At 37.3% G+C, this 24516-nt stretch overlaps 1 protein-coding gene across 2 annotated transcripts; it reads left to right on the top strand.

Annotated features, from left to right (window-relative positions):
• Nucleotides 1-154: 154 nt before the first annotated feature.
• clip1b (CAP-GLY domain containing linker protein 1b) lies at nt 155-24159 on the top strand. Of its 2 annotated transcripts, XM_079408160.1 has the most exons (23): nt 155-353; nt 429-759; nt 1935-2103; nt 2178-2665; nt 2748-2872; nt 3745-3946; nt 4028-4225; nt 4322-4425; nt 4531-4591; nt 5532-5636; nt 6743-6871; nt 6979-7095; nt 7857-7914; nt 8200-8450; nt 8881-8943; nt 14442-14527; nt 17930-18035; nt 18167-18210; nt 19355-19415; nt 20851-21007; nt 21441-21493; nt 21583-21695; nt 22052-24159. In XM_079408160.1, exons 3-23 carry the CDS (start codon nt 2016-2018, stop codon nt 22278-22280), a joined length of 2838 nt encoding a protein of 945 aa, XP_079264286.1. In that variant the 5' UTR covers nt 155-353; nt 429-759; nt 1935-2015; the 3' UTR covers nt 22281-24159. The 2 variants fall into 2 exon arrangements, with proteins under 2 accessions (XP_079264286.1, XP_079264287.1); XM_079408161.1 differs by lacking the exon at nt 5532-5636 and having other exon boundaries at nt 186-353.
• Nucleotides 24160-24516: the final 357 nt, after the last annotated feature.

The raw sequence follows: 24516 nt of genomic DNA, 5'->3' as shown, positions 1-24516 counted from the left end.
TTCAGACGAAAACATGCATGTGCTGATTACTGCAAGATCTATACCTACTGCCTACTGAGTTTAGGTGCAGATATGACCATATTATGGAGATATGTCCGTAATATTATAATGGATCAGTACAGCAATGCCCAGTGCATGCGCCCTCTGGTGATGCACGTGCACACAGTCATGCAGATGTTGCACACAACGGAATTATGTCTGAAGAACAATTTCGAAGTTCCCCGGATGTTAGATAAGGAAATTTGTGAATATGCATGCGACAATATTGCAATTTAACTGGAACGTTGCAATCAATACGGTCATGGGCTATTTTTTAATATGATTTTGGGATGTCCCCAAAGGTGATCCAAAAGGTATATCTGTGTTATTATTATTGATGAATATATATTACAGAATTCAGACTGAAAATTATGCTTTTTTTACCACAGGTCAACACATTTTCTGCTTCTCCATATCGAGACATTGCAATCGCCTGAAAGACAGATGTTTTACAATCTAACTTATTCTGCAATAAAAGTCCCCATGCATCATTTCATAAATCCACTTTCCCCCACTTTCTTTGATGCCACCCCATTTTAATTGTTGTTGAACTTGCTCATTTACATTATTCAGATGTCATGCCAAAAGTAAAGTGTTTGGGTGCAGCTTTGTGTTGAACTGCCTCACCCATCATCAGCACTAGTGTGAGATCATCCAGACAAACACGAAATCCCTCATTCCCTTTACCACGGAGGAATGCTACACATTAAAACGGTTCAGGTAAGAGAATATAATCACGTCGTTTTCTCTAAAGCTCACTGCATTGAGCTCATTTGTGTTGCATTTAGAGGATTAGCTCCTGTGGCTAATGTCGGCTAGCTAGCTAGTTTGTTATGACACGTAGAAACACAAATACACTGAATTACTGACTGAAAACACACATTTTGATATTTATATTAAGGAATACAAAGTGAAATTCGAGGATAGTTTGTTTTGACAGTTATCCTTTGGCTAGTTATCATTAGCTCGCTAAAAATAAACAATGATATTTAATCATGTTAACGGTTCAGTCCAAATATAACTTACCAGGTAACTTTATTTACTCTTACACTTTCTTAAAATGAAACGAATAACCACTGTTTTATTATTAATGGATAAAGTAAACAATTATGTTATAATTGGTGTCATAAAAACTACTTTGGTGGTAACATGATAGATTATATTACCGTACTTTTTTGTAAGTGCGTTGTTTAAACGTTGAGTTTCATTGAGTGTCATGTTGTGGATTAGCGTAAATATAAATGATTAACTGTCATTAGTTGACACAAATAGCCTTGGTTACCATGGTAACAACAGTTCCCACCAAACTACCATGGTGACAGCATTTAGAATGTTAATCATCATAATAAATATGGATTCTTCCTTCAGCAGTCACTAACAAAAATACCATGAATTTGATAAACAACACTGTGACAATAATGGTGTTACCATGCAGAAACATAATGATTCAGTACCATGTTATGTATCAAAGCAATACCAACACACCCACCTCATGTTTGAAAGAAATGCGAACAATAAATACCATTTTGTGGCTCTTCAATATGTCGTGACAATCGCTGTATTGCCTCAGTTCAAGCGGCACATAAACCGATTGTCTTTTCATATTTACTTAAAGCACAAAATAAACATGAATGAACATCACAACGTATTTTATATCAACCGTGGAAAGACGTCAATACACACAGTTTAAGTCCACTGAATTTAATAAACTCTCCTGTCTGATTTGTTTGTCAGAAAAAATGGTGGATTTGGCATTATTATTGGTCAGATCGCCTGTCAGTCAAGCTCTTTGCGAAGGGTCAATTAATATGGATACCATGGTTCTTGGTTTATCACACAATTAAACAACTAAATGCAATAAAACTGTATTCTCAACTTGTATTTTCTTCTGTTAGGGAATCTTATCTGGTCAGGGAGGGTTGTCATTCATCCAGGTCCTACAGGAATAGCACATTTGTGTGCATAAAGCAGGGAAAATGAGTACAGGGAAGCCGAGTGGTCTCAAACCACCCACCAAGATTGGTAAACCAGCTGCAACGCCAACCAAAACCTCGCCCACCTCAGGTGAGTCACCCATTGATTACATAAGAAACACACTGATACAGTGCTGACATGCTCTTATTTTTTTCTGATTGTAGCTGGCGCCAAGGCTGTAACATCCCCAGCCGCTAATACAGGCCAAGATGCTGCGTCAGATTTCTCTGTTGGCGAACGGGTTTGGGTCAATGGAAATAAACCGGGTAATGTACAGTTCATCGGAGGGACCCAGTTTGCACTGGGTCAATGGGCGGGAATAGTTCTAGACGAGCACATTGGGAAGAATGATGGCTCTGTGGCTGGAGTGCGCTACTTCCAGTGTGAGGATTTGCGAGGTATATTTACTCGGCCCTCCAAACTGTCCCGCACTCCCATGCCAGAGCGTGAGGCCAATGGCACACAGACGCCTGCCAACAAGACGTCCACCTCCCCTGCCAAAGATCCCGTTCCTGTCACTCAAACCACTAGTGCAACCACCAAGACCTCAACAAACCTAACCAGGGCCGCCAGCGAGTCTGCATCCAATCTGTCTGAGACGGATTCGGCCAAGAAGTTGCAACGGGAACTGAAGTTGGGTGATCGTGTTCTGGTAAAGCCCATCACTGGTCTGTCTTCATGCTTAGTGGCACATTGAGAGAAGTTTGAGGGAACGTTTTGCTTGCACTCCTCAGGTTGGTGGAACCAAGGCAGGTGTTGTGCGTTTTCTGGGCGAAACTGACTTTGCGAAAGGTGATTGGTGCGGTGTTGAGTTGGATGAGCCTCTTGGCAAGAATGATGGGGCAGTGGCTGGTGCAAGGTAAGGCCTCAATTTACCAGAATTACATAAAATCAAACCGTGGGAAAAGGACGATCTGTTTTAAAACACATTTATAAAACTGATTTTTCAGGTCTTACTTATCTAAGTGAATCTAACTATAGAGTTTTAAGAGACTTTTGATATCTCCTTTGAAATTATAGAAGAGTTGTGTGCGATTACTAGGGTCTTTTTTCAGCTATATATAATAAAGTAAATGTTCAATTCCAATGGAAGAAATGGGGAAAAAATTCAGTTTTATTGTGGAAGTAAAATGGGTTATTAGTGCTTTTTTGTGGTGGCTTTAACCTCGGGTTACTCTGAAATTTCTTTATGAGAAGTTATTGTAAGCTAAATGATAAGAAGAAGAAGATCTTAGATATTCCCCGGACAGTTTATATGCTGACATTCAAAAGTCAAATGTAATTTTTTTGGAGAAAAAAAAATTACTTAGAAAAGACACATTAAATTGATCAAAACTTATAGTAAACATATCTAAAATGTTACAAAAGGTTTCTTTTTCAAATAAATGCTGTTCTTTGATCTTTCTATTCAGTAAAGAATACTGAAAAAATGTATCCTGGTTTCCACAAAAGTATTAAGCAGCACAACTGTTTTCAACATTGATAATTATAAGAAATCAGAATATTAGAAATGTTTCTGAAGGATCATGTGACATTAAAGACTTTAGTAATGATGCTGAAAATTCAGCTTTGTATCACAGGAATAAATATTATAATATATTAAAATAGAGTACACTTATGTGTAAAAATGAAGCCTTGGTGAGCATAAGAGACTTCTTTCAAAAACATTTAAAAGTCTCCAGACTTTTGAGCAGTAGCAGCATGTTTACAGTATATGCTTTACTCCCATAGATATTTCCAGTGCCTACCAAAGTACGGACTGTTCGCTCCTACTCACAAAGTCACCCGCATTGGATTCCCGTCCACCACTCCTGCTAAATCCAAATCCTCCAGGCGCAGGTCGACCCTAAAGAACAGCCCCAGCGCGTCCTCCATCAGCTCTCTCAGCTCTGTCACCTCCTCAGTTGGAGGCAAACCCAGCCGAGCAGGCCTGGTACAGTCCCACACCTTTCATTTACATTTTATGCTTTTCTTTAAATATTATTTGAAATAATACCTGTCAATAATCTCTCAGCTCACAGAGACGTCGGCTCGGTACGCACGGAAGATCTCAGGCACCACGGCCCTGCAGGAGGCCCTGAAGGAGAAGCAGCAGCACATCGAGCAACTCTTGGCCGAGCGGGACCTGGAGAGGACGGAAGTGGCACGAGCCACAAGTCATGCCGGAGAGGTGCAGCAAGAGCTGGCGCTGCTCAGACAGGGCCAGGAACAGGTCAGTAGCCGTTCTGTCATCATTATGGGCATCATTATGTGAAAGTCATAATGTTTTGGATGATAAACAAGACTCTGTTTTTGCATGTTTTTGAAGTACGCTCTGGAGATGGAAGCCAAATTGGACCAGTTGCGGAGACTCGTGGAGACTGCAGACAGAGATAAAGTGGAGCTGATGAATCAACTGGAAGAGGAAAAAAGGTAAAAATACTTTGTATAGTAATTGATTGCTACTGAAGAACATGCAATATTCTGAATATCTGAAGAAACATTTGAGGGCTTAAAAGTGTACTTTTTGGCCCACAGAAAAGTGGAGGACCTGCAGTTCCGTGTAGAGGAAGCTTGCATTACCAAAGGTGACCTCGAGGTAAAGTGATCCTATCATATATGTTTACAATGAAAGAAACTGGATATGAGCGGACCAGAGCAGTAACCTGTCTTTAACAGACCAGTCTGTGTTAATGCAGAAATGATCAGATCAGGCTTTTATGCTTATATTTTAGCAAGACAAATTCACAGGAGAAAAGTGCATATATGTAAAGATGAGATCAGTGATTCATTCATAGAAATGTATTTGTAAACTAATGCCCACAATTATAGATAGATAGATTAATTGATTCCTTAATTCATTAGTTCAGTGAATCATTGATTCATTTATAGAAAGGTATTTGTAAACTAATGACCACACTGATAGATGGATAGATAGATAGATAGATTCATTAATTCAGTGATTTATTCATAGAAAGGTATTATTAAATGATTGACCACTATAGATGGATAAATTCTTTCATTCATTAATTTTGTCTCAAGATCGAATCATTAATTACACGAGGATCAAGTTCTTTAAAAAATCACTTTGGAGAAGATTTATTAAACTTTCTTTCATAAGTAATTAACCGTGCATCACTTCTGTTTGTAGTTCTTGTAGCATTGACTCTTTGATGCTTCATTCCCCTTATTCTCTTTATTTGTTCATTCATTCACTGCATTCTTCTTTTTTCATCTTTGATCACGTTTACACATTTCATTCCTTCCTTCATTCTTTTATTATTGACACTTCCATCTTTCTTTCATCTGCCTGCTCTTTGAGCCGCATTTGTTTCATGTCTTTGTGTTCTTGTTTTTTTTTTTTATGCGATCTTCCGTCTTCATGCTGCTCTGTGTGTGTGTCACTGCTGTCTTTGTCCTCATTCATAGAGGAGGATGATGTCAAGGTCTGCATGAAGCTCTTCGTACTTGGCTTTTGGCTGGCACGTGACCGCGCCGATGGTGTTGTCTCTCTCTTTTCCTCTTCTGTCTACTAACAGACGCAGACCAAACTGGAGCATGCCCACATTAAGGAGCTCGAACAGAGTCTTCTCTTTGAAAAGACCAAAGCAGATAAACTCCAGAGGGAGTTAGAGGATACTAGGGTAAATCAGTTTGTCGTATGGGAGGGTGAGAGAGATTTCTTTCTGGGTAAATGTCAGATCCCCATGCACGGAAGAGATTTAGCTTATTTTGGGAAAGTGATCACTTTTTTATTCCATGATGGATTGAGGTAGGTCTCTTTTGTTTTTGTAAGCACCACTGGATGCATCTCTGCAAGTCGTTTTTCATCCCAAAATCAAGTGAAGAATATAAGAAATTGTTTTGCATAAAAAATATTTTTAGTTCAAATTTTTTTTAGGTCCATGTAGGTTTTTCATGACATTTAAACACATTTTCATCTCAATTCTCAATAGCCTAATGTAATTTGGGAAAATATATACGATTTAAAGTGTAATGTGTATTTTATAGGTATATTTGTAGGTTTACACTACTGTTCAAATTTGGATTTTTTAAATGTTTTTGAAAGAAATCTCTTCTGCTCACCAAGGCTGCATTTATTTGATAAAAAGTATAGTAAAAACAGTAATATTGTGAAATAGTATTACAATTTAAAAAAACAGTTTTCTATTTGAATATATTTAAAAATGTAATTTATTCCTGTAATGGCAAAGCTGAATTTTCAGCATCATTACTTCAGCCATCAGTGTCACATGATCCTTCAGAAGTCATTCTAATATGCTGATTTGCTGCCCGCCAAAAAAAAAATCTCATTATTATCAATATGGAAGCTTGCTTCCTCTATTTGCTGCAGAATTTGCTAGATTTATGCTCAATACAAGTATCTTGCTCAAATGCAAGATACAAACTCACAATTCTGAGAAGAAAAGTCTGAGAAATTCTGAGAAAATGCTTAGAATTCAGAGGAAAAAATCTAAATTGCGAGATATAAAATCAGATTTTTTTTACTGTCACCTTTGATCAATTTGAATGCAGTCTTACTAAATAAGTGTTAATTTCTTTTTTTTTTTTATCCTTTGAATGATAGTACGTGCATGATGATTTTGCTTTAATTTTTTTCCCCACATGACCATAATGTGAATCTGAAATGGATCAAATTTGATTATATAAATTATATATTAAATTAACGAGAAAATAGCAGAAAATAATGGTTACTAAGCGGCTGATGAAGTCTTGTGTCCCACTGTAGGTGGCCACAGTGTCTGAGCGCTCCAGAATCATGGAGCTGGAAAAGGAGGTGTGCGATTTGCATCTTCAGCTGAGAACTCTCCGGGCCGAGACCGCGGGATCAGCCTCACCTCCATTACAAGACAAAAAGGTCCATTCACCCCCCTCGAATCCATCTAAACAAGATGCATTATGACATGTTACTGTACATCAGAAAACATTTGCATCATTAGAATTGTATTCTCTGCATTCTTATAGATCAAGGAGCTGAACTTTGAATTGGAAAACAGACAGAAGGAAGTGCTCATATTCCAGCAGAAACTCGCCTCCTCTGAACAGGAGAAAACATCCCTCCAGCAGCAGCTGCAAGATCTGGTATTCAACACTAGTACTGCTTATTTACTAACCTAAAAACCTGGGCCCGTATTCACAAAACATCTTAAGGCTAAAAGTAGCTCATAACTCGCCGAATTAAGAGAAAATCTTAAAAATAATGGGCGTGTCAATCCTAAATTTAGGACTCTTACATTTTTGCTCTAAGCGTTTTAGCGCTAAAACTAGTTCCTCAATCTGTGAAACGTTAGGAGTAGTGAAGAGGACTCCTAAGTCCAAGCCACAAAATATTCCTAAAATGGGTGTTCCCGGCAATCTGCCTCTGAACATAAACATTTTAGAAACATTTGATGACAATGGCCTTTTAAAAAGGTCTCACCTTTGGTTTTGGAGGGTATCCCAACTCCAAATTTTCCTTTGATTATGTCCTTGTTTTCATTAACCAGTTGGACAAGAAGTAACAGCTGTTCTTGCGTCCAGTTTGTTTGTTTGTTTGCATGTATTACTATCAGATATTAAAAGGCGAAATTCAGTAAACACCTTATTGATGATGTATATTTTGTACAGGCAAGAAGATGAAGCCAAAATATAATCACAGTGTACAAAGTTTAACGTTAAATGGCTTCCCATAGAAAACAGTTATAAGGAAAACACTGAACCATTAAGTGGATTGCGTTCATATTCCGGCCTCATCTGCTTGCCTATGTAAACTATGCATCATTAATATGGTGAATACTGAATTTGATCTTTTAATATTTTAAAGGATTTTTTTTTTTTTTTACCAATTCTTTGTTTGATTTCAGAAGCAGAAACTTAACACAGCAGCAGAGGACAATAATAAAGCAACACTAGCCATGCAAGGTAAGCAAAACAAGACTCATCAAACGCACGTAAATGCCATACCGTTGAGCATCTGAGCATTTATATATTTGCATCCCTGTCATTTGAACCTGCACCAACAGCTTCACAACGTCATTTTTGCATGTTCATGAGATAAACCAGCCATTCCAAGTGGAGCCATAATTCACAACAGCACACTTTTACTTGCTCAGTAGTCCAATTTGTGTGAAAGTTTGGAGAAAATGATCATTTTAGCACAAATACTGCTACATGAGCTTCTTTATGACTACTTCTGTTCGGCGGCAGAAATGGAAAGGAACATTAAAATGCAGAGAGAGAAGCTGGATCAGGTGTTCGGGGAGAACGAGGACCTGCAGAGGGATGTGGCCGTCCGGCAGCAGCAGGAACAGGCGAAGGGTGAAGAGAGAGAGCTTCAGATGAAGGAGCTGAAGGAGAAGTTGAGCCGAGCAGAAGGAGAGCTGAACAGAATCACAGAGAGAAGTGCTGAGCTGGAGCAGCAGGTTGTGGAACAGAAAGCCTTCAAAGACCAAACCCAGGTGACTGAATGACATTTTTAAAACACATGCCCAGTAGCTCCTGCTCTTTTATACACTACTGCTCAAAAGTTTGGTGTGGGTAAGATTAAGATGGTATTGTTATTTGTAGCATATTAGAATGATTTCTGAAGAACCATGTGACACTGAAGACTGGAGTAATGATGCTGAAAATTCAGCTTTGCATCACAGGAATAAATTACATTTTTAAATATATTCGAATAGTAAGCAGTTTTTTAAATTGTAATAATATTTCAAAATATTACTGTTTTTACTGGGTTTTTGATCAAATAAATGCAGCCTTGGTGAGCAGAAGAGAGTTCTTTGAAAAAATAATCTTCTACCAACCCCAAGCTTTTATATGATAGTTTATATTTGAGCATGTTGGTCAAATGGCACATGAGTGACCACAGGTTTTCTCTCACGCTAACAGAGTTTACAGTCTGGTGAAAAGCAGGAGCAGATGACGAAGAGGAATAAGGAGTTGCAGGAGGAGGTAAATATACTTTATTCTTTATATAATGAAGATAAACAGTGACCTCTGGTTACTGTCAGGTCATATCTGCTGTCTGAAAGGGACTTGGAAGGGTGTGACTTATTGAGTTATTTGAATTAGTGTCTACCAGTTCAAAAGTCACCTCCGTGTTGCTAGGATGTCATGAGTTGTTGCTAGGGTGTTCTGGGTGATTGCTAGGCGGTTGCTCACTGGATCTCCTTCACAGACCAGATGATTTGAGGTATTCATGTCCATACAGTATCACTGGTGTACGGTAAATTTTAATACTTAGTGTTATGAGTTTGTTCAAATCACTTAGTTAAGTCATGGTCAGCTTAGCAGACATCAGTAATCACCATAAAAAATGCATGTGAACATGCCAGTAGCAACATTAAACATATTTTGCGTTTGTAGCTGAATAAACACGTTTGCTTCAGAGATGAGCAGAGATTTTTCACTGTGTAACTGTACTTTTACTGACATAATGGTTCAGACACACTGTTAATTCATGCATGAGTCCTTTACATCTGACCGCCTGCAGGCTGCATGTAAAGCATGTTCAGTTCGCTCATACGTGGCCTTACATAATCACCCCAACGGCCTGCACTTATCAGAGGAGACATGCCTCCATAGAGCACAAATTGAGTTTTGGTGAATGCTCAATCTTCTTTTTGCACTGTATTCCAACTCTTTTGGAGCCATACAGTAACATTTTGCTCTATTTCTTACTCAAAGATATTTGTGTATAAATATATAGACAAATATAAAGATGTACACAAATTACTTTGAATTTTAGCACACAAGTGATATGGACTACTTATTTGTAACTATGACCTGATGTTATATGAAAACAAGGAGCATGAACATTTTTCAAAAGTTCTTCTTTTTTGTTTTGAAACGACATGTGTGAGTGAAAATATTTGGGTGAACTGTCCCTTTAAATGTATTTTTGGTTTCTGTATTGAAAAAGACAACCTTATTGTGACCTCATTTTGGACTTTTGTCCCCTTTAGGTTTAAAAAAGCAGAGCTAATTTAGTTTAGCCTGAATTTCATTCTTTTTTTGTGTCATGCAAGGATTGAAGTCTCTTGCTCGTCCTGTGCTGCAGCTTTAAAAATAAAATACACAACTGTACAAAAGTTAGAGATATGTAAGGGTTTTTCATGCATATGCTCACCAAGGCTGCATTTATTTGATCAAGTAAAAACAGTAATGTTGTGAAATATTATTACAATGTGAAATAGCTGTTTTTTATTTGAATATATTTTAAAATGTAATCTATTCCTGTAATGCAAAGCTGAATTTTCAGCATCATTACTCCAGGCTTAAGTGTCACATGATCCTTCAGAATCTTTTTAATCTGTTTATATATTTATTCATAAAATAAAGGGTTAATAGAGGCTTTGCTCATGCAAGGATTTTCATTTGTCTGATTACACCAGAGACAAACATGTATCATCATGTAGAAACGGCTAATACAGGATGAATGAGCATTGAGGACGAGAACAGGCAGATGATGGAGAACAGCAGAAGGAGGGGGCGGGGACAGCAGGGTGATGTCGAGAGGGGCAGGGCTTGTCGTCCTTACATAATGAAGCTGTCCTGTGTGATGCTTTTCAGAGCGTGTGTTTGCGCAAACGTGAGCGTGTGCTGGAACGCCAGCGGAGCGAGAGCTTGTGCCTCCCTCTCGCTGCAGGGGGCCGTAGGGGGATGTATTATTGATAGGGCACATTTGTTTGGAAAACACAGGAAAGACACAGCAGCATGGATGTGACGGCACTCCAACAGAACTACACGGGCAGCGTTTATAGCTCTCTGTGCCAGGTAAAGATCGCTCTTCTGTAGTGCACTTTGTTGGGATGCATGATACTGTATATCGGTGACCATGTCGGTATTCAGCAATGTTAGCATTTTTCTAAATATTAGAACTGGGTTAGGATGATATTGCTATATGGGCTTATTTCTTCCTATTTAAATTCATTTTCCTATTTAGTTTTGGTGCCTGATTGCATTTGAAGTTTTTAGAATTCTAGATTGGAGGTTTAATGTGAGCGCTATTTGTTGTAGTTGTTGTTTTTTGAGTTTTTTCCCAGTGTATTGATTTAGAATTTCGACCAGTGTCAGAAACTTAATTATTAAGTTAAAATATTGAGTTCCTCGAGTTTATTTTTAGGAGTTTTATAACCATAAAACACCCTCAGATACTTTAATTCAGTCAACACATTAAAATAAATTCCCCATCTGTATAAGTAGGATAATTTTATATATTTTTTGTGTTAATTTAGTTTTAGTTGAATTTTATCAGCTAATATTTATATTTATTTCTGGTTTAAGTAAGAAAGCATTTTTAGAATTTTAGTTTTAGATTTATTTAACACTAACAACACTGCTTTTCCCAAAAATTATGGGATATTTTGCTGATATTTGAGAAATATAATTTTTTATATCCATAAATAATAATAACCATATGATTATAACACAAGCTTTTATAAATAGTTGTATAACCATAAAACAGATATTTGAATTTATATTTAAATCATTGCTTTGGATTAAATTCTCCACCTGGCAATAATGTGTTAGGCTTATAAGAGAAATTTGAGAAAAATTTCAGATATAACAAATAAAAAGGATTTATTACAGGGCATTTCTTTTTTTCTACCATTTTGAATTTTCCCTCCGATATTGGCCATAATGTTGGATATTGGTAATTAGCATAAAAATAATTTTCAGCTATGCGTCACAATTTTTGTCTCTCTGATTTTTTGCATTTTTTATGCACAGAAAAGAAAGAAAATCCTGTATGTCTTGCGTGTTATTTCTGTGAGTAATAGAGATAGATGTTAAGCTGTGGACACTGAGTTGAAGAATGCTTTCACGTGTCTTGAGTGTGAATGAAATGGTTGTTTGATGACAGTGTAATTCTCTCAGGCTTTCTGATGTAAACACTGAATCACTCAGAGATATCAGCACAGGCGAATCTCTGCTGATGTTGGTTCTTGTCATGTAGATGATATTAATTATCGGCTCGGCCAGTTGTGGGTGTTTGTGCTGAAGAGTGTAATTAAAGCTTCAGTCTGATGCAGACCAGTTACTCACAGTGAGCCAGCACCAGTGTGATGGGATTGAATTAGGGGTCTCGTGGGAACAGTAATCTGACTTCACCAGATGTGACGGTCTGACATGCTTTTTCTAAATATTTGTTGTGTATGCATTACTCCGAAATGTGATCTATCTTCTCTGCTCTCATCCATTGTACTAAACCCTTTTTTTTTCCCGCTTGACTTTTACAGGTGTTTGCTAAAGCAAGCATCACTATTATCACTCTTGCTTAGGATTATGTATTTGTTCCCATTTCTAACTCTTAGTTTTAAACTTTAGCATTTAACTTGCGGTTTTTGTGCTACAGAAATAATTAGTACTTCAGTGTGTATCATGTTGACGAGGGGGTGTCTGATTTTTACCATTTTTGGACATTTAAAAAGATGTTAAAAAACACCCAGAACACCTTTGTGCATAATCACATTATTATTTCATGAAAATTTAATGCCTTTTACCCAGTGTTATTTTAGTATTATATATATATTTTGGTATTTATTGATCATTTTAATTTAGCTTTTATTTTTATATTTTCAGTTTTTATTCTAATGTTATTTTGTGTTTGTTTCAGTCATTTTGTTATGTCCTTTGGTTATTTTAAATATTACTATTTAGCTGTTTTAATGTTTTAGTTTTAATAATTTTTAGTACTTAAATATATTTTATTTATTTTAGTTGCTGCATATTTTTCTTGAAACCCTCCCAAACAACATGTGGTGATGTAGGTGCTGTTTGACAATTTTTTTTTTAAAGGTTTTCTGACCCCGAGACTCAACTATTTTCTGCAATTCTCCAGCTGTGGTCCTTGGATAGTCTTTAGCCACTCAAACTCTCCTCCTCACCGTGCATTAGGACGATATAGACACACGTCCTCTTCCAGGCAGTTTCATAACATTTATGTTGATGGGAAATACTTAATTATTGCCCTGATGGTGGAAATGGGAATTATCACTGCTCTAGCTCTTTTCTTAAAGCCACTTCACTAATTTGTGAAGCTCGATTATCTTTTGCTGCACATCAGAAATACATTCTTTGGTTTTTCTCATTGTGATGGATGATTAAGTGAATTTGGGCTTTGTTTTCCCTCCTATTTATATTTTTGTGAAACAGGAAGCCATGGCTGGATAATTTCATGTTCATAATCACCCTGGAGTGCTCAAAATTGTGAATATGAATGGGAATATACTTCAGAGATATTGTTCTCATAAGAATTTCTAGGGGTGCCAATAATTGTGTCCAACGTGTATTTGAGAGAAACAATTATGAATTATTTCATATTATTTTTATATTTATATCATCATTTACTCAAAAATTGTTTTAAACCTGAATGAGTTTCTTTCTTCTGCTGAACATAAATGCTATTTTGAAGAACGTGGAAAGCCAAACAGTTGCTGGTCCACAGTGACTTCCATAGGATTTTTTTCCTACTATCAAATTCAATGTGGACCAGCAACTGTTTAGTTACCCACGTTCTTCAAAATATCTTCTTTTGTCTTCAACACATGACAGAAATTAATACAGGTTTGGGACAACATGTGAGTGAGTAAATAATGACAGAAATTAAATTTTAGGGTGAACTATCCCTTTTATGACAGTCGGCTGCATGTTTAGTTCAGTATCGTTTCCACTGTTTACTTTCATTTTCGACATAACCAACTGAGTCTATATGTAAACGTTGTGTGTTTTGGCAGTATTAGCTCAAAGGATAACTTAGTTGAGTAATCAGGTGCTTCATCAATTCATCTTTCCACACTGAGGACAACTGAGGGACTCATATGCAACTATTACAGAAGATTCAAACGCTCACTGATGCTCCAGAAGGAAAAGCCATGCATTAAGAGCCGGGGCGTGAAAACTTTTGAACAGAATGAAGATGAGTGCATTTTTCTTGTTTTGCCTAAATATCATATTTTTTCACTTAATACTGCCCTTCAGAAGCAACAGGAGATACTTGCATGTTTTCCAGAAGACAAATTAAGTTAAATTTACCTTGATCATCAAAATCAAACAGTTTTCACAGCCCGCCTCTTAATGCATGGTTTTTCATTCTGGAGCATCAGTGAGCGTTTGAACCTTCTGGAATAGTTGCATATGAGTCCCTCAGTTGTCCTCAGTGTGAGATATATAATTTTTTATTTTAATTTTTTTTTTTACATTGCAGGTATGAAATGTAGATATTTTTTATGGTAATGAGAATTTGAAATGGGAGTATGCTTGATTGCCATTAAAATAATTTAAGAACCCAAAAAAAGACATGAAAAAATAGTCCTTAAATAAGCAATTTGCAAAATACATGTTTTTGAAAGGTTTCTTGACATTCGCCCCACTGTTTTGTCCAAAATCGTTTTTCCTAAAACCTCTTTCTTTCACTTGATTTATTTGTCTTTTATCTCGTCCACCAGCTTGAGGCCCTGAAGCAGCAGAACTCTCAGTATCAGGAGCAGCTGAGTTCAGAAACACAGAGCATCGTCAGCCTCCGCAAAGAAATGTGAGTCTCTTGCTGACATGCACCCATGCATTTTCTCATCATTGACCGTTTCATTATTTATTTGGGACTTTTTGACCCTTTCACTGATAGTGATAGTAGTGAGAGGACTGGAAATAATAGCGAGGAGAAGAAATGACATGATCCAGCCTCACATGGATTAGTTCACGTTTGCTGACCACTGAACAACAGCTGCAACAAATGAGCACCATTTAACATCTTTCAACTGCATCTTATTACATTAATTGTCTGCTTAGTTGGAGCTATAACGGATCTTGATCTTAATTAGTCAGTTAAGTGCCATGTTGGCGTCATTGTGGTGATTAAATTAGATCTGTGAGTCACAGGATGACATCACAAGTCCACATGGTCACACATCTTTGATTTCTGAATAACAACAGGCGTAATGTGCAGTTCTGCTCACGTGCAATAAGAGGTGGAATCTGGCTTGCAGCATTTTACATTCAGTATAATCAATAAGAAAAAATATAGGGCAGAACCTGATTTGATCCAACAGTAATTGAATGAATGGTGAAAAGTGTCTCTATATGAAAGTGTTTAAAAAATAAGAGGGTTTGGTGACACTCGCTTAAGGGATAAATACTTAATATACCTAAAAGATTTAAAAAATATATATATAAAGTTTAAATATAAAATTTCACTTTTCATATTTAAGCACAATTTGGATTTACTTTAATTTAAAAATGTATTTAAATTTATTTAAAAAATCATTTTTTCAATTTTGAAAATGTTTTCATTTTAATTTTTTTATTTGTTTGCTAAATTATCTCAGTTTTTAAATAACAAGCATAATGCACATGTTCTGACACAAAGAGCTTTTGAATCTGGCTTGCAGAATTTCACAATCAGGATAATCAATAAGAAAAAATTTAGGGCAGAACCTGATTTTATACACCAGGAATTGAAAAATAAGATATTAAAATAAAATAAATATTTAAAAAATTAATTTTTCATTTTTTATATTTAAGCAGTTTATTTTGCAATTTATTTGCAATAAATCTGTCTGCAAAATAAATTTGAGGCATTAAGGCAGAAACCTTTAGCTCAAAATGCTTTCACAACCACAATGAACATTTCTGGTGGTGTAAAATCTAGTGGGGTCCATTCTGAATTCATGTTGATTCTGAATTGAAGTGCCACAAAGCGATGCTCAAAGCCTTTATAACTCGAGCTGATCCGACACACTCCTTCAAGCCGCGGTTGATTGGTGCGTCCAGCGAATGACGGCTCCAGTGATGCAAGCAGGTACCCATGTGGAGCCTCTTTTGAACTCTTGTGCTGAATATATTCGTAGCCGAACGTTTCAGAAGTGCGCTTCTCTCCTCCAGGGAGTTTTACGTAACTGCATCTTTACAGCTACAGCTGCTGTTTTCCGCCTGTCTAATGGTCTCGACTCCACGTGAGAGCCCATTGAGTTCCTTTCATAACACTCTGTTGATCTTCTGATGCTCATGAATATGTATCATAGTGTAGCTTACAATAATAATTTTTTTTCGATGTTCTTTTCTTTATGGAAAAAAAAGATGTTAAGCTTTATTGAACACACAATATTCTTTTTGAATTTGTGGGGCTCTTATAGGTTGTAGTTTTTTTTACGACGGTGCATTTGTTCTTATAATTTAGAGACTTCACCTTGATTTTCTGCTTGAGTTTTGAGCGTGCATGATTTGATTTATTCCTGGTTCATAATGCACCCTGGGTAAAAACAGATTGGCTCATTCGTTACACATGAGGAGGATGACGGTGACCTTTCTGAAGTGTTTTTATTTATTTTTCGAGCTCACATTTTTACTATCACTTTTTGAAACCAAACGCTGTTATTTGTCAAGCACTTGGTCTTTGAAATGTCTTAACTGCTGACGGGTCGTGATGGAAAGGAAAGATGACATATTAAACAATGTGCATTGCTTTGAGAGGAAAATAGGAAAAGATAACAGGATTGACATCAGGGTGGATTGAAGGGTTGAGGGCTTGTTGTCACTACCATCAAAAAGAACATGAAAATCTCTGTGCATTATAATGCAAAAATACAGAAATGAAAAACAACAACAGCATTTTATGCTCAGAATTTGTTTTTGACTCAGCTCAATGAGTGCACATTACACTCATTGGCCACTTTATTAGGTACACCTTACTAGTACCGGGTTGGACCCCCTTAATTCTTCGTGGCATAGATTCAACAAGGTGTTGGAAACATTCTTCAGATTTTGGTCCATATTGACATGATAGCATCACGCAGTTGCTGCAGATTTGTCGGCTGCACATCCATGATGCGAATCTCCTGTTCCACCACATCCCAAAGATGCTCTATTGGATTGAGATCTGGTGACTGTGGAGGCCATTTGAGTAAAGTCAACTCATTGTCATGTTCAAGAAACCAGTCTGAGATGATTTGAGCTTTGTGACATTATCCTGCTGGAAGTAGCCATCAGAAGATGGGTACACTGAGGTCATAAATGGATGGACTTGGTCAGCAACAATACTCAGGTAGGCTGTGGCGTTTAAACGATGCTCAATTGGTACTAAGGGGCCCAAAGTTTGCCAAGAAAATATCCCCCACACCATTACACCACCACCACCAGCCTGAACCATTGAGACAAGGCAGGATGGATCCATGCTTTCATGTTCTTTACGCCAAATTCTGACCCTACCATCTGAATGTCGCAGCAGAAATCGAGACTCATCAGACCAGGCAACATTTTTCCAATCTTCTATTGCCTGATTTTGGTGAGCCTGTGCCCATTCTGATGCTCAGTTTGAACTTCAGCAAGTCGTCTTCACCACATCTAGATGCATAAATGCATTGAGTTGCTGCCATGTGATTGGCTGATTAGCAATTTGTTTTACTAAGCAATTGAACAGGTGTACCTAATAAAGTGGCCGGTGAGTGTGTATGTACTATATGCTGCAGAATATTATGATATTCAGTAGTGTACTACATAGAATCTAGACTATTTAACTAAATGTTAAAATTAAATATGACCAATTAACTGGAAGTTAATAATTTGTCATATATGAACTAGAAAGTCAAGTTGAGCGTATTGCATTGTGGGTACAGTATATTCCACACAGTGTACTCTGGTATGCTACATATTTTGGTAAATGCGGTGCACTACTGTTCAAAAGTCTGGGATCAGTAAGATTTTTTCTGTGATTTTGAAAGAAGTCTATTATGCTCACAAAGGCTGCATTTATTTTAATCAGTAATATTTTGAAATATTATTACAATTTAAAACTTCTAATCAATTTAATGTGTCCTTGATGAATAAAAATCTTACTGACCACGAACGTTTGAATGGTAGTGTAGAATACTAGTATGTGAGTATGCTAGTCCTGTTTGATAGTATAGGCATTAACTCTCCCCTTATCTCTCTCTCTGTGTAGTGAGGAGCTAAAACTGTCAGCCAATCAGAAGTCTCAGAAGCAGGTGTCACTCCAGGACGAGAAAGGGAGGTTGGCTCAGGAGTTGGACGTCCACGCGCAGCAGAAGGTGTTTATCTGTCTGCGTCTCTCCTTAGACGTTTCCTGTCAGCTCTTCTAAAATGTGTTGCCCTGTGACGTTCTCCATCAGTTTGAGTGATTGAGTTATCATGTATCATGTTTTTTTTCTTTCTTTGGCAGCTTGGCAGCGAAGCTCTGACTGGCCAGCTGGAGATTACAGAGAGGTAAGCACATGTCTTTGATTCAGTATTAAGTTCATTCAATCAAATCAAGACAGAAATATTCAATTGGAAGTTTAAAAGCAAAAATGTAAAGCTTATTCAGCCTCAGGTCACCCAGGATGTAGATGAGTTTGTTTCTTCAGCTGAACAGATTTGAAGAAATGTAGAATTACATCACTTGCTCACTAATGGATGCTCTGCAGTGAATGGGTGCCGTCAGAATGAGAGTCCAAACAGCTGATAAAAACATCACAATAATCCACACTACTACAGTCCATCAGTTAACATCTTATGAAGTGAAAAGCTGCATATTTGCAATAAACAATTCCTTAAGGTGATATAACTTTAAACCATGGCTTCAGGCCAAAATACTCCATAATCCAGCTTTTTGTTTCACAAGACATTAATTGATGGACTGGATTGGTGTGGATTATTGTGATGTTTTTTATCAGCTGTTTGGACTCTCATTCTGACGGCACCCATTCACTGCTGAGGATCCATTGGTGAGCAAGTGAAGTAATGCTCAATTTCTCCGAATCTGTTCTGATGAAGAAAAAAACTCATCTACATCTTGGATGGCCTGAAGGTGAGTACATTGAAAGCAACTATTCATTTTTGGATGAAGTATTCCTTTAAATGTCTTCACAAGCTTTCAAACGCAAATGTATTATCTGTGGTTAAAAACAGCATGTCACAGATGCTTTTGATGGTGCTTAATGGAGCTCTGTCTTAGTAATAGTTCAAAAGAGAGCTGGATTTGAGATCACATGTACTCTGGAGGCTTTAAATGTAATTTCATCTCGTGGGCTTTCAAAAAAGCTTGTCAGTACACTTTCTTTACAGATCTGTGTTTTATGATACACCAAGATTACCACATCTAGAGAGATGATCTGTTTCCATGACTGCTGTTTAGTTGAAAAGCTCAAATAAAAAAGTTTTTGGCTTCAGATCTATTGTTTTCCTCCACCCTAAAAATACTGCGCAGTCCCAATGGATATCTGTTCATTTTTTCATGTTTTTCTGTAAGCTTTTAATCTTTGGAGCTCCATTGAGAGATGGTGTTATGCATGTTCTCAGAGTGGATATGGCTTTTGTAACATGACTGTAAATCCAACCAGTTACAATGAGCTCTTGTCTGTCCTCACAGTGAGAACTTCAATGCAGTGATGTCTGATAAAGACAAAGAGCTAGAGACACTACGAAATGAGGTAAGAACGTCTTACTAAACCTCTGGATCATTCTTCAAAGTATGTTTTATTCACTGTGAACTATGACTGAATTTGTCATATATAAAAAGAAAGCTTCTAGTACAGGGTGGGCCATTTATATGGATACACCGTAATAACATGCGAATGGTTGGTGATATTAAAGTCCTGTTTGTGGCACATTAGTATATGTGAGGGGGCAAAATCCTCAACATGGGTGGTGACCATGGTGGCCATTTAGAAGTCGGCCATCTTGGATACAACTTTTGTTTTTTCAATAGGAAGAGGGCCATGTGACACATCAAACTTATTGGTAATGTCACAAGAAAAACAATGGTGTGCTTGGTTTCAACGTAACTGTATTCGTTCATGAGTTATTTACAAGTTTCTGACCACTTATAAAATGTGTTCAATGTGCTGCCCATTGTGTTGGATTGTCAATGCAACCCTCTTCTCCCACTCTTCACACACTGATAGCAACACCGCAGGAGAAATGCCAGCACAGGCATCCAGTATCCGTAGTTTCAGGTGCTGCACATCTCGTATCTTCACACCATAGACAATTGCCTTCAGATGACCCCAAAGATAAAAGTCTAAGGGGGTCAGATCGGGAGACCTTGGGGGCCATTCAACTGGCCCACGACGACCAATCCACTTTCCAGGAAACTGTTCATCTAGGAATGCTCGGACCTGGCACCCATAATGTGGTGGTGCACCATCTTGCTGGAAAAACTCAGGGAGCGTGCCAGCTTCAGTGCATAAAGAGGGAAACATATCATCATGTAGCAATTTCAAATATCCAGTGGCCTTGAGGTTTCCATTGATAGTGCACCACCACATTATGGGTGCCAGGTCCGAGCATTCCTAGATGAACAGTTTCCTGGAAAGTGGATTGGTCGTCGTGGGCCAGTTGAATGGCCCCCAAGGTCTCCCGATCTGACCCCCTTAGAAGAGTGGGAGAAGAGGGTTGCATTGACAATCCAACACAATGGGCAGCACATTGAACACATTTTATAAGTGGTCAGAAACTTGTAAATAACTCATGAACGAATACAGTTACGTTGAAACCAAGCACACCATTGTTTTTCTTGTGACATTACCAATAAGTTTGATGTGTCACATGGCCCTCTTCCTATTGAAAAAACTAAAGTTGTATCCAAGATGGCCGACTTCTAAATGGCCACCATGGTCACCACCCATCTTGAGGAGTTTGCCCCCTCACATATACTAATGTGCCACAAACAGGACTTTAATATCACCAACCATTCGCATGTTATTACGGTGTATCCATATAAATGGCCCACCCTGTAGTTTAAAGTCATATCAAAACACTAAAGCTGTCTAAAGCAGTTGTTCGTATTTTTTTATTTTTATATTAAACTTTGTATTGTTGGAACTTAATATTGTCGGATAAGGGAAAAAAAACATTTCATTCCAGATTGCAGTGCTTCGTGTGGAAAATGCCATGGCCAAGACACTCCAGTCAGCTGTGACGTCTCTAGAGAGGGACAAAGCCCAGCTGCAGAGCCGAGTGAACAGCCTGGAGCAAAAGCTGGAGGTCCGGCAGACAGGGAATGGAGAGGAAGTCAGTTCGGGTCCGTCAGCGTATTTATATTTGGAACACATTATATATTTTGCATTCTGTACTGTTTACTGTATATTGCCAGCTACTTCACATTTAATTCATCATTTAAGTCTCTATTGCTCACCAAGCCTGCCATTATTTGATCAATGATTCAAAGTTCTCATCTCAGAAGAGAAAAAAATAGTTCTCGTCTTATTCCAATTTTATGTAAAAGTGTCTTCATATTTGTTAAAAATGACAGTTGCTTTTGCATTGAATTTTTTTACACTGGAAATGGTAGAATGAGTAATACATACCGTACTATTTTTATTTCCATGTGCAATATGAAAAATGAATCTAAAACTAAACAAACTTAAATTTGTAACAAATCCTCCTTAATTCCAACATAGACATACAGCGCTTTTCTCACTGACTGAATTTCTGTTTGTGTGTTTCACCTGTAGGTGATGCTGATATAGACCAACTGAGAGAAGAGAAAGAGTTTGCTGAGGGACAGGTAAAACTCTTCTGCTCTATATTTGGATTCTGTTTTTAGGATATATGTGTACGTTTCTAAATTCTGCCATCTTTTCCTGCATGGATCAGATCAACTTCCTGAACTCAGTCATTGTGGACCTCCAGAGGAAGAATGAAGAACTGAAGGTAAAGCTGAAGAAAATGGCTTTGACCGAGTTCAACGGAAATGATGAAAATGATGGGTGAGTCCAATTGAGTTTTGACATCTTGCAAAATATTTTTTTGTTTTTAGTTTTATATTTTCTATTTAAATGTTTAAGTTTATTTAGTTTAGTTTTAGTAATTTTTTGGGGTGTTTTTGTCATTACCCTAATTTTTTTTAAATGTCTAGTTTTGTATTTAATTTTTTTATTTCAGTTTTAGTACATCAAGTTAAACTAAATGAAAATGAATTGTTTCTGTTAACCGTAATAACCCTGGCACATGGTCATGCTGTACATACTTGACAAGCATTGCATTACTTGCATCTTCGTTGCTGCTATTATTCTTCGCACAAGGTTTACGAAAAATAAAAAAATGTAATCCTCTGTCTCTCAAGTCTTGGCGAGGTCAAAAAGAAGAAGAAAGCCCCACCACGCGTTTTCTGCGACATCTGCGACTGCTTCGACCTGCACGACACGGAGGACTGTCCCACTCAAACGCAATCCCCAGACTCGCCTCCACACACCACACACCACGGGAGCCGCAGCGGCGAACGACCGTACTGCGACATCTGCGAAGCGTTCGGTCACTGGACAGACTCTTGCAACGATGACCAAACCTTCTGAACTTCCCCTCAACCCCTCGGCCTGTGAGCAGGCTATGCACAGTTCGCTTTCAACCAGATTATACGCTATTTTTGTACACAGCATATATACATTCGAACCTCTTGTACATTCCCTAAATGAATCCGCCCAAATGAAGGCTAAGGTATGCTGCATTTATGGAATTTGAATATTATGAAGCCGCTGTGTTATCAATACTGTTTTGTGTGTTTCGTACGTTTTTCACTGTCCTGTGTTGATTGATCTAATGATGAATTACCAGCAAGAAATTTGGGAACGGTTTAGCGATACTTTGCAGTGTATTTAAAGCAGCTGTGTGTAATTTCTAGTGGCACAAAATGGAATTGCAAAAATAATGACTGTATCCGAACAGGTTTTCCTCTCTCTACTATTGTAGCTCCACCCCAAAGTCAACCCATTGGTTGAGTCCGAAGCTGAAATTTCAGGATGCTCAAACAAACAGCAATGTTTTGAAAGCTCCACAAAGCTGTAGCCTGTGTTCGGATTGGTATACTAGCACACTGCGTAGTGCACACTAGTCAGTATACACTGAATACTGCCCACTATTTTTTAGATAGTATGTGAAATGGTACGCATTATGCAACCATAAAAATTAAGATAAATTTTGTTTAAAATTATAGTGGATTTTTATTTAAGCTTACTCATGTTGAATCGACTCATGTCGAGCACATTGCATTATGGGATCTGATTGTATACTGCACATTTTCACCCAGGTATTCTGTGCATACAGAAATTAGACATACTATGCACAGTATATGTAGTATGCTATTCCGAACATAGCCACGGTTGTTGCACTATTCAGTAATTCGCCCTACGAATGGTCTACTTACAGTTGTCTCTGCATATTAAACCAGGATGGAAGATTTTAATGAAGTTATTTTTAATTAAACAACAATGAAGAGCTCGTAACAGACTCAAAACAGTACAAGTGCACCAAACAAAGCTGAAGCTAACCACTATTAACTTATTGCACTTCTCACTTTAAATGTATACAGCACATGAGTTTAACTGCCATTGTTTGGAACAAAGTTATTTTTACTGTTAAACGTCAGAGGCATAGTTATAATATTGTCATATGAATGGCATTTTATGTGTATTTCGATGGTATGTCCTGTAGATTTCAGGCCTATTCACACCAACTTTTTGGCATAAAATAAATGCACGGCAAGTTGAATCTTTTTTTGTGTACGGATTCAACATTGATGAAATAAAATGCCGAACAGTTACTTCAGGTATCCAGACTTTTTTTTTCAGAGAATGAAGAAAATTCTGCATCAAAAACAGTGTAGAATGGGAAAAAATGGCTTCCAAATATTTTATAATTCCATATATTTTAGTCCCCTCAAACTTGGTGTGAACGGACCTTTACTAAAGCACAAGATCATATTGTATCTCTTATTATTGATGTAATATTAACAGTTTATTTAGCAACCTAATAAACTGCAAGTGTTAGAATTGGTAACCCGCAATGAAATGGTGTGCAAGATTATATTAAATATGTATAATATTCATGATTATTCCCCTTTGATTTAAATGCATCAGAAAATTTTGCATTAATTGCAAATATATGGTCTGTTTCTACTGAAATATTGTGACAGGCTTTAACTATTGTACTGTTTCATGTACTGTATATTCACTTGAACTCAATACAAACATTCAAAGATTTTTCTTGTGTCGTTGGATATATTGCACCGCTTTCTGACTACACATTGATTCTGACCATGTTTTTGTGAAAACGTTTTAAACATTTCATGAACGACATAAGGACGTTATAGCCACAATTTAGATTCAGTATTTAAGTCACTGGTTTGATCCATTGTATACAGTTATTATCCTACATAATAAAACCACTTCACCTATGACTTCAGTCTTGATCTTTCATCTAAATTTATATCTCAAAGTTTTATAACTGTGCTTGTAGCCAAAGTTTGAAACGCCGCTCTTATAGTCTCTCAATTTCATGCAAGGGTTCATCAGCAGATCCCATCACAATGGCCTACAGCTCCTAAATAGAATAGAAGGGGCCTGGTCAATAATTCATGTCCCTTAAAAATGCAGCCTGATTCTGAACCCCACATAAAATAAGGAGAATAGCATATTTGATGTAAATTTGACGCTTTTTTGCTAAACTAATTAGGGATAATTAGTGGTGTTTGCTAATTAGAAGTGTGTTTTTATGTCCAAAATACAAGTTAAATTTTTTTTTTTTTAACAATGT

The sequence above is a fragment of the Barbus barbus genome (assembly GCF_936440315.1).
Source record: "Barbus barbus genome assembly, chromosome: 45".
NCBI classification, from domain to species: Eukaryota; Metazoa; Chordata; class Actinopteri; order Cypriniformes; family Cyprinidae; genus Barbus; species Barbus barbus.
The sequence above is the reverse complement of the archived record's forward strand: the minus strand, read 5'-3'. Positions and strand labels throughout refer to the sequence as shown.

Bases quoted from the DNA above. Each gene is read 5' to 3' on its own strand.
- clip1b (XM_079408160.1), top strand. From the start codon at position 2,016: ATGAGTACAGGGAAGCCGAGTGGTCTCAAACCACCCACCAAGATTGGT. The intron at 7,915-8,199 runs GTAAGCAAAACA...GTTCGGCGGCAG, and splicing joins AGCAACACTAGCCATGCAAG to AAATGGAAAGGAACATTAAA. The intron at 21,696-22,051 runs GTGAGTCCAATT...CTGTCTCTCAAG, and splicing joins GGAAATGATGAAAATGATGG to TCTTGGCGAGGTCAAAAAGA.